Below are 9,942 nucleotides of genomic sequence, written 5' to 3' on the forward strand. Positions count from 1 at the left end.
ATTTCAGAAGAGGAACTCTCCGTTGGGTTCTCTAGTCCATTCAACTAACTCGTCAAAAGAAGAAACCTACTAAGAAAGAAAATGTATGATTTTATTCTATTATGTCCTAGAAATTGCATGGATTGTTGAGTTAGATGTATTGTTTTGTGTCTATTAGATCAGATTTGTTATTTCCGCTGCCATGTTTTTGGTCTTTGACTAGGCTCGAAACCCATCAATTGTTACAATGCAATCATATGTATTTACAAAACATCAGCAGAGCCAATTATTGAGTTCCCATTTTCACTTTGAAATCAATGAGAAAAGGAAAGATTATTTCCAAACGCCAACATAGGTACAATTGGTTTAGCAGGGGGTATATTTTTCTAAAGATGTGATTAAGAGAGAGAATTAATGGTGTCTATATGTCATTATTCTATATGAGTAAGAAAATTGATAGAAACAAAATACAAGATGATATTTATTTTTTTCGAATTAAAATTAACAAAATGTTTTGAGGATGTTACGGTACCACCAATGCATTGTCTAGCTCTACCATTAAAGGAAGCATGTGTTTGATCAAAATAAAAAGAAAGAGTATTGTATCAAATTCTTGTTGGCAAAATGCATATCAAAAATTATTTGCAGAATGCTTTAAAGATTATAGTAGGTGAAAAAAAAAAGTGTTTTAAGTTGGTTTGGTATCTTAGATTGGTTTAAGAACCAAATAAAAAGACAAAGTTACAAACACCAATGTATGTTTCAAATCTAATATAAGTTTTCATGTTTTTAGTTAAAAACATTTCAAGTCACAATAAACAATTGTTCTTCGCCTACTACAATTTTTTAGCATCATGCAAATAGATTCTCATATGTATTTTGCCAAGAATAAATTGGGCACATCATTTATCTCTTTCTTTTGAAAAATCAAATGTTTCTTTCATAACTTAATGTTAAAAATAATAAGAAAAACATCGTAAACGCAACAAAGAAAAACATGAGAATTATAAGACAAAACGGAAAATTGTGGATAAAGCAGCTAAAATGATGATAATAATAATAATAATAATAATAATAATAATAATAATAATAATAACTAGAATGTTTTTTTTATGAAAAAATAAATAAATTGAAATGTAGTTCGGAAAAAACTTAATATATATGGTATTTTATGTCCTAAGAAATATAGTGTAATTCAATATTTTTTTTCTAGGCTAGAGGTGAATGAACTATTTAACTATATGATAAAAGAAAGATATGTTTGGGTTTTAATGAGTTTACAAGAAGAATTTGATCTTCTAACAAAAGCAAAATCGATAATGCAATTCGAACTTTATCACACCAGAACTAATCAACAATAATACAATTTCTCAAGCATTATTTTTAAAAGAATATGCTGGAATTCAGTTATATTGGTTTGACTTAAAACGCGACACGTATTAAACATTGAGATTTCAATCCTTTTGGATTCGTCGAAATAGACGAACCAACATCCTGTCATTTTATCAACTTCTTTTTCTTTAAAGATAAAACTCACTAATCAGGCCAAATATACACCTTTGCTTGGGCCCGTTGGCCATGGAAAAAAGACTGCATTAACCATGATCGATTATTTGGATTAAATGTAAAAATATTCTAATGTTTTTGTATTATAATTTAAAGACAAAATTACAAAAATGATCCATGTGGTTTGCCAAAAGTAACAAAGTCAGTCCCTGTTATTTTTGATGCAAATGGCCTTTGTGGTTTGCAAAACTTGCACAGATGACCCTTTTTACTAACGTCGTTACTATTCAGCCGTTAGGGACTGAATCTGTAAGGGCATTTTCGTCTTTTCAAGTATAAAGGGACTGAATTCGTGACATTTGGTAAACCACAAGGACCATTTTTGAAATTTCTTTGAAAAATACAATTAAATTGCTAGGAGATGGATTCAAACTCATGAACTCCACCCTCTTAAATTATCAAGGCCTTAACCAATTGAGTTAATTACTCTCTTGATTTATTCTTTCCTAAAACTAATTTATATAATAACAAAATCGTTAAAACATAAATAATATAAAAAAGATTTTTCTACATAATTTTTTTTAATAAAACAAAATATATTTTAGTCATATTATAAAAAAATAGTTTTTTACAAACAATTTGTATGTATTTTTATGTATTTATTTTACGTAAAATATATTTTTTGTCTTTAAAAAATACGTTTTCATAAAATATTAATTTTTATGTCTTTGAAATAATAATAATTAACACTACTCATGACATAAAAAAATATATACATTTTTTTGGGTCGCTAGTTCTAAAACCATTTTTTCGGTTATATGTATTAAAAACAACTTAACAACGATTGTGTTATGTATCTAAACAATTTATACAGTTTTTTTTATGTCAAGAATAGTGTTAATAATTGTTATTTCAAAAAGATATATCACTATGTATTTCCATCTTCATTTTAACCATACGATTTATAATTTGCGATTAAAATGAAATACATATTTTAAATAAGATATATAACCGAATAGGTTTTTTATGTTTTTTTAAATACATATAACTGAAAACGTATTTTAAATAATTTATATTATAACAATTTTTTTTTTTAAAATACATATTTTTAATAATTTATATGAAATACGTATTTTAAATAATTTATATGAAATACGTATTTTAAATAATTTATATGAAATACGTATTTTAAACAATTTATATGAAATACGTATTTTTTTAAAAATGTATTTTAAATAATTTATATAATAACAAATAATTTATATGAAATACGTATTTTAAATAATTTATATGAAATACATTTTTTTTAAACGTATTTTAAATAATTATATAATAACAAATAATTTATATGAAATACGTATTTTAAATAATTTATATGAAGTATGTATTTTAAAAAATACATATAATCCAAAACGTATTTTTTTTAAATACGTGTTTTCTTAAAAAATATATTTTACGAAAACGTATTTTTTAAAGAAAAATATATATATATTACGTAAAATAAGTACATAAAAATACATACAAATTGTTTGTAAAAAAGCTATTTTTTTTTTAAATATATTTTACGAAAACGTATTTTTTATATGAAAACGTATTTTTTTAAAAGACAAAAAATATATTTTCCGTAAAATAAATACATAAAAATACATACAAAGTTTTTATAAAAATTATTATTTTTATAATACGACTAAAATGCATTTTGTTTTATTTAAGAAAAAATTATGTAAAAAAGGTTTTTTATAATTTATATATTGTTTATGTTTTAACGATTTTGTTATTATATAAATTAGTTTTAGGAAAGAATAAACAAAGAGATCATTCAACTCAATTGGTTAGGGCATTGGTAATTTAAGGGGGTGGAGGTCATGAGTTCGATCCCTCCCCCTAGCAATTTAGTTGTCTTTTTCAAAAAAAAATTCAAAAATGGTCAATGTGGTTTACCAAATGTCACGAATTCAGTCCTTTTATACTCGAAAAGACGAAAATTAGGGTGAGCAAAAACCGAACCGACTAAAAAAAACCGACAAAACCGCAATGAACCGCAACCGAAAAACCGAAACCGATGCAAAAACCAATGGTGCGGATTTAATTTTTGCAAAAACCGAAGGTCAACGGTGCGGTGCGGTTTTTATCCAAAAAACTATATATATATATATATATATATATATATATATATATATATATATATATATATATATATATATATGTTTACTTTGTGTTTGTGTAAGACCAAATGGGGTGCAAAAGAAATTTTCTGTTGTTAGCCAAACGTAGTAACCGATATGTGTAATAAGCTTGTAACAAATTAAGTCAAAATAAATCAACCTTCGATTATTAATTAGTTTGTGAGAGTAGTCACATGTTCTATTTTAAGCCACTTACAATTTTTGATTATGTATTTTTGTTTTGGGTTGGAAATGAATGGTTTCAAAATTGAAAAAAAAAAACATCATAATACAAGCTTACATGCACATGGTTTTCAGTTCTTACGGTTGTAAAACCGCACCAATAAACATAAAAAACTGCACCAAAGTCTAGACACGGTTTAAAACCGAAACCGCACCGATACAAACCGAAACCGTATTTAAAAACCGTAAAACCGAACCATTGCAAAACCGCACCCAACGGTTTTAAAAATTCAAAAACCGCACCATGCGGTTTGCGGTTCGGTTTGGCCTTAAAACCGCACCATGCTCACCCCTAACGAAAATGCTCTTACAGATTCAATCCATAACGGCTACATCGTAACGGCGTTAGTAAAAATGGTCATATGTGCAAGTTTTGCAAACTACAAGGGCCGTTTGCATCAAAAAAAAATTAGCAGACACTGATTTTGTTACTTTTGGCGTATTTTGGCCATGTATTATCAAGTTTTCTTTTGAGATCATTCTTTTGCATTTTTCAGATATTGACTATATTTAAATATTATGTTCACTAAATATTTTATTATAGGAGTATGTTGTTACGACAAATAATATCAGATTATTTGATATTTTGTGTTGTATAATTAGATTTAAATATGACTATAAGTATAAGTATATAAAGGAAAAATAGTTTTGCTCTAATAATCAAGTGAAAATATATATATATATATATATATATATATATATATATATATATATATATATATATATATATATATATATATAATCAAAATGTCTAAGAACGTGGATGAATGATGGTTATCTGGACTCATTTAGAAGGAAACTGAAGAAGGAAGCAATCTGATGCTCAACAACCCGACCCATCTTGTTCTTCTTTCCCCACATGGGGCCATCCAATAAAACACTACTAGAAAAAAGTATCAAATATGAAAACCAACAGCAATTTACTATTTTGACACAAGCAGTTCTAGAAATATTGGCGATTTTAGTGGTCATCAATCCAGGATCTAGAATCAAAGTAAAGAGGTATCTCCGACAAAAAAAAATTGCGTAATACACAATAAGAAAAAAAAATCTGGAAAAAATTACACTATCGAAATTTTTTTGAGGGGTATCCCAGACTACCCTGGGATATATACTAAATCAAACATGGATTACTTAAGATAAGTTCAGCTTGAGTTTAGAGGTGAGGAGTGTACACTCATCGCTCCTAGCAGGGTCCAAGGGGCAGTCCCCCTAGTGGCGGGTTCATTAGTTTCCACTAAACTCAACTCTTATGCTATTGTTGGTTGTCGAGACCAACAAATAATGAGGGTATGATAATTCACTCACACTCTCCCAATCATTTGTAATAGTGGTAAGTAAAATCAGTCTCCACAGAGATTCACATTAAACAAAAATATGTCCAAGACCAAGCAAGTAAAAGGACTTGCGCCCATCTTAGAATATCCAAATATATATAATAATTCATTATCCTGATAGTTGTATTATCTTTTGTTCTGGCATGTACAGGTAATATAATACATGATATATATATACACATAAAATTAAGAAAAATTCAAGTCCTGTACAATAAGACCGAACAAAAGATGAGAAAGTATAATAATGATCAAGTGTGACATTCATTTGTAGAGTATGTAGTTGACATCTCGCTAGGACATGTAGGAGAATCCCATGGCATATTAAGATTCCAATCATCAGGGACAGTTGATGGCAAGCTTAAAGGGAATGCACCAGTCCTCACCTTTACCCACTCGGTGTCGATACTTCCTTGCATAACCTGTGGTGAGTTCATTGAGAAGGTGTCAAATTGTTGTTGTGGACCTCCCAATCCCATACTTTCAGAAATCCTGTTTGCATCGGGATCAAAATTGAACAAGCTGGGAGCAACATCAGATGTGCTCGTTGTGATTGGCCCTGATATATCCACGGTTGAAAACATGAAACCTCTAGGAAAATCTGTTTGTTGGATTAAATAAGGGGAGACTATTGAAGTGATCATATTCACGGGTGTGTATGAGGGGTTGTCAAGAGCTGTAAAACTGTTGGGAGAGGAGAGTCGTGAGTCAGGATTGTTGGATGGCTGGTTAGACTCGGGGTAAAGATCAGATGACTTATGTTCAGGTAACGAAGACACCCACGAGTGAGAAAGTGCTCTTTGTGCCATGGAACTTGTCTTTTTGAAGATCCTGCATATTGCCCAGGCATCCTGCGAATAAAAAAAGGAATTTAAAGGTTGTTACTTTTTTCCCATATTAGTTATTATATGGATAAAGTGTTGAACCGATAAATGATTTATAGATAAAACGCAAAAGGGATAAGTAAGTAACCTATAAACATAGATTTTTTTTTTTTTTTTTTGGATTCAATGAACAATCTAAAAATGAAAAGGAAAATCATCGCTTATCCTTCTGTGTAGATTATATGTTGAATAATAATTGAATTGTTTATCTAGAACCATTATAAATGAAACTGTAAATCACAACAATAAAATTCAAAAACTTAAAAATTTTAAAAGTTTAATAACATGATTAATAAATTAAATTGAACTACATATTCGACAAGTTCAAGTATAAAAGTTAAATATTTAACTACGTTAATTTATCGCTAAACGTATGTGGCCAATATGTGACTATTTACTAAATAAAATGTATCGGATTAACAACGGCTTCTTCTGTTGCTGAATTAGGTCAATAAATTGCCGCCAACGTTCTTTTATGCGACATTAGGATACGTCTCTAACACCATCACACGAATAGCGATGGATTATTAATCCATATCTTGTTTGTGATGTTTCGTGATAGTTAATCCATATATTTTACAAAAGATAAAGGGATATATAAGTAAAGTTCTAATATTTTCATCGATTTGACAAGAAAGTCTTAAACTTTATTTTTTTGACAGTAAAGTCCAAATTACCGGCAGTTTTTGATACTTTTACCCTTTTTTCCCGGTTAGCCGGTAATTAAGACTTTTTTGTCAAAAAAAAAAAGTTTAGGACTTTTTTGTCAAATCGTCAATTAAGACTTTACTGTCAAAAAAATAAAGTTTAGGACTTTCTTGTCAAATCGTTAAAAATATTGGGACTTTAGTGTATATATAATTTTTTTTTGTTAGAAATTTAATGGTATAATACTCTTTAAGCATAAGAGTTGTTAAAACATTCTCTAATCAGCTAGATCCTATTGAAATCTTTAACGTTTGCTTCTTGTTAAATCGTTTTTTTAATCTCAACAAACCGACATTGAAAAAAATTGAGATAATCAATAAAGAAAGAAAGAATCAGGGTTCGGTTTCTTATTTCTCCATTTTTGGGACAACAAAAAGCCAACACAACCATGGTCTTTCTTTCTTTTTGATTATCTCCATTTTTTTCAATGTTTGTTTGTTAAGATTAAAAAAAACGATTTAACAAGAAGCAAATGTTAAGGATTTCAATAGGATCTAGCTGACTACAGAAGGTTTTAATAACTCTTATGCTTAAAGATTATGCTACCATTAAATTTCTAACAAAAAAAGGAGATATACACTAAAGTCCTATTATTTTCAACGATTTGACAAGAAAGTCCTAGACTTTATTTTTTTGACAATAAAGTCCTAATTGACGATTTGACAAGAAAATCCTAAACTTTATTTTTTTTGACAAAAAAGTCCTAATTACCGGCTAACCGGAAAAAAAGGGTGAAAGTGTCAAAAATTGCCGATAATTTGGACTTTACTGTCAAAAAAATAAAGTTTAGGACTTTCTTGTCAAATCGATGAAAATATTGAAACTTTAGTGTATATATCCCAAAGATAAATGGATTTAAATATGATTAAAAGAAATCGAAAAGAATGAGAGTTTGGTTAAAGGGTTATCATCTCATTTAATTCATTAAGCCCATCCTTTTATACCATGTCAAAAGGAAAAAGTGAAATTCTTACATTTGGTGGAAGACTTTTATCTAAGATCTTTTTAGGTGGTGAGGATTGAGATGGAGAGAGTGAAGGCAAACGAAACTCATGCATCATCCAGTCTGTTTTAATCCCTTTAGCAGCTCTTCCTCTGTAGAACACCAAAGACTTTTTTAAACCAATGCAGTTAGTGCCATCAGATGAGTATATCGGCCTGTCAGTGCCAGTGGCTTTCCAAAAACCAGCTCCTGTAACACGGTTTGGTCTTACACTATTCCTGTATTTACGATCCCTTGGACAGTAAAAGTACCACTCTTTTTCTCCTGTGGGCGCTAAATCTGTTGAACACAATGGAATATGAGTTTATAAAGCACACATAAACAACAAAAATCTTGACTCGAGTGCTCATGAAAGCTTACTTGGTAGATCCCATGGATCGTATTTGTATATATCCACTTGTTTAATAAGTTCGATAGGAAGAACCCGTTGTTGAATTTTCTTCTTTAGGTAGAAAGTAACAAGCTCTTCGTCTGTTGGATGAAACCTAAAACCAGGTAACATGAGATCATCCATTTAATGAAATTAATTCCTTTCTAGGAAGGAAAAAGCTTTTTGAACTAGAGGAAAACCCGGATTAGAGCCTTTGTTATAGAGACACTTAGGCAGAAATAGATCATTTTGGAGCCGATATGCTTCCTGAAAAGGGGTATGTCTGGTTTTTACAAAAACTTGAATGAAGGAACCTTGGAAGGGAACATTGTGTTAGGAACAGCAATCAAACATGATTATTTTTGGTTTGTTTAAGTGATAATTTATAATGTAAATAGACTGATAACTTGGCCTTTTTATTGTATGTTTCTTACAAAATCAAACACAAGATGACAAGAAAACTTTCAATAATAAAGTGAATTGGAATAATATATATGTTTATATATAGGAACAGTTTAGTCATCTATGGATCCAAAAATGGCACTTTCCTCCATTCCATGCTTATCATATAGTTTTTATTCTATCATTCTTTTTGTCAAATGTGAGTGTTTAATCTGTCAACGTCTGAGGTCAAGTTTTTGGATGTTATGAAGATACCTCAAACAAATCTTTCCCTGTAAAAATCATGACAATTTTCATTCTAATTAGTAATTAAGATCTTATGGGAATTGGTCCAGAGTCGTTGTTATTCAATGTATTTAGCCGTATAAATTATAATACAACAATATATATAATTATCAATATTTTTCATCTAAACATATCATGATTGGACAAAATATTACATTTAAAGTTGGGAATAGCTCTAATGTTTAATGTAAGGTTTAAAATTAACAATTATTTTATACTCAATATATATATATATATATATATATATATATATATATATATATATATATATATATATATATATATATATATATATATATATATATATGAAAATGGCCATATACTAATATTGAGTTATCTGCCAATTAGAGGTGACAAAAATTGACACGATACGATCACACGAAACCCGACACGAACTCGACACGAAATAAACGGGTTTGGGTAAGATATTTCTGCTCGTTTAAATAAACGAGTTGACACGACACGATACGGAAATTAAACGGGTAAGGATAGGGTTGAGAATTTCAACTCGAATATGACTCGAAAATGATCCATTTATTTATAGGTAAGTTTTTTGAATTCTTTAAATAAACTAGAAAGATACAAAACCAAAACAATAAGTAAAAAAAACATTTGGATTGAATCGTTTTGTAATGTGGAAATGACTTAGTCGTCTAAATCAAGACTTCATTTTCAGTTTTTTCATTCTCTCCCTAACTACACAGTCCCTTTGACCACTCTCACATCCTCATGATTTTGTCTTCCACCTCTTCGGCTCGTACTCTTTCAATTTTGTCATCTGAACTTGCTATGACTTCATCTATTCTGCCTCCAAACTATTAGTTTTTCCTTTCCGTCTACCCAATTCCTACTCTTTTAGCATGCACAATCTTTTAACCTCACATGACACGACATATTTCAAGGTATACTCTAACACGAAACCCAACACGAACTCGACACGAAAATAAATGGGTTGACACGACACGACACGTTAATTAAACGGGTCGGGTTAGCGTCAAGCACTTTCAACCCGTTTAGTGTTTCGACACGACACGACACGATTGCCACCTCTACTGCCAATATA

At 29.5% G+C, this 9,942-nt stretch overlaps 1 protein-coding gene across 1 annotated transcript; it reads right to left on the minus strand.

The window, feature by feature from the left end:
• Window positions 1-5,382: 5,382 nt before the first annotated feature.
• LOC145156862 (protein FEZ-like) lies at window positions 5,383-8,562 on the minus strand. Its single transcript, XM_079076088.1, has 3 exons — window positions 8,183-8,562; window positions 7,794-8,101; window positions 5,383-6,078 (listed from the first exon to the last, which is right to left on the minus strand). Exons 1-3 carry the CDS (start codon window positions 8,334-8,336, stop codon window positions 5,479-5,481), a joined length of 1,062 nt encoding a protein of 353 aa, XP_078932214.1. The 5' UTR covers window positions 8,337-8,562; the 3' UTR covers window positions 5,383-5,478.
• Between the last annotated feature and the right edge of the window lie 1,380 nt (window positions 8,563-9,942).

Source organism: Lactuca virosa, chromosome 2, assembly GCF_052849685.1.
Source record: "Lactuca virosa cultivar CGN04683 chromosome 2, Lactuca_virosa_CGN04683_v6, whole genome shotgun sequence".
In the NCBI taxonomy this organism is placed as follows: domain Eukaryota; kingdom Viridiplantae; phylum Streptophyta; class Magnoliopsida; order Asterales; family Asteraceae; genus Lactuca; species Lactuca virosa.

Coding starts and splice junctions, on each gene's coding strand:
- LOC145156862 (XM_079076088.1), bottom strand. CDS start 8,336: ATGGATGATCTCATGTTACCTGGTTTTAGGTTTCATCCAACAGACGAA. Junction 8,102..8,182: donor CGATCCATGGGATCTACCAA/GTAAGCTTTCAT, acceptor TGTGTTCAACAG/ATTTAGCGCCCACAGGAGAA. Junction 6,079..7,793: donor ATAAAAGTCTTCCACCAAAT/GTAAGAATTTCA, acceptor TTTTATTCGCAG/GATGCCTGGGCAATATGCAG.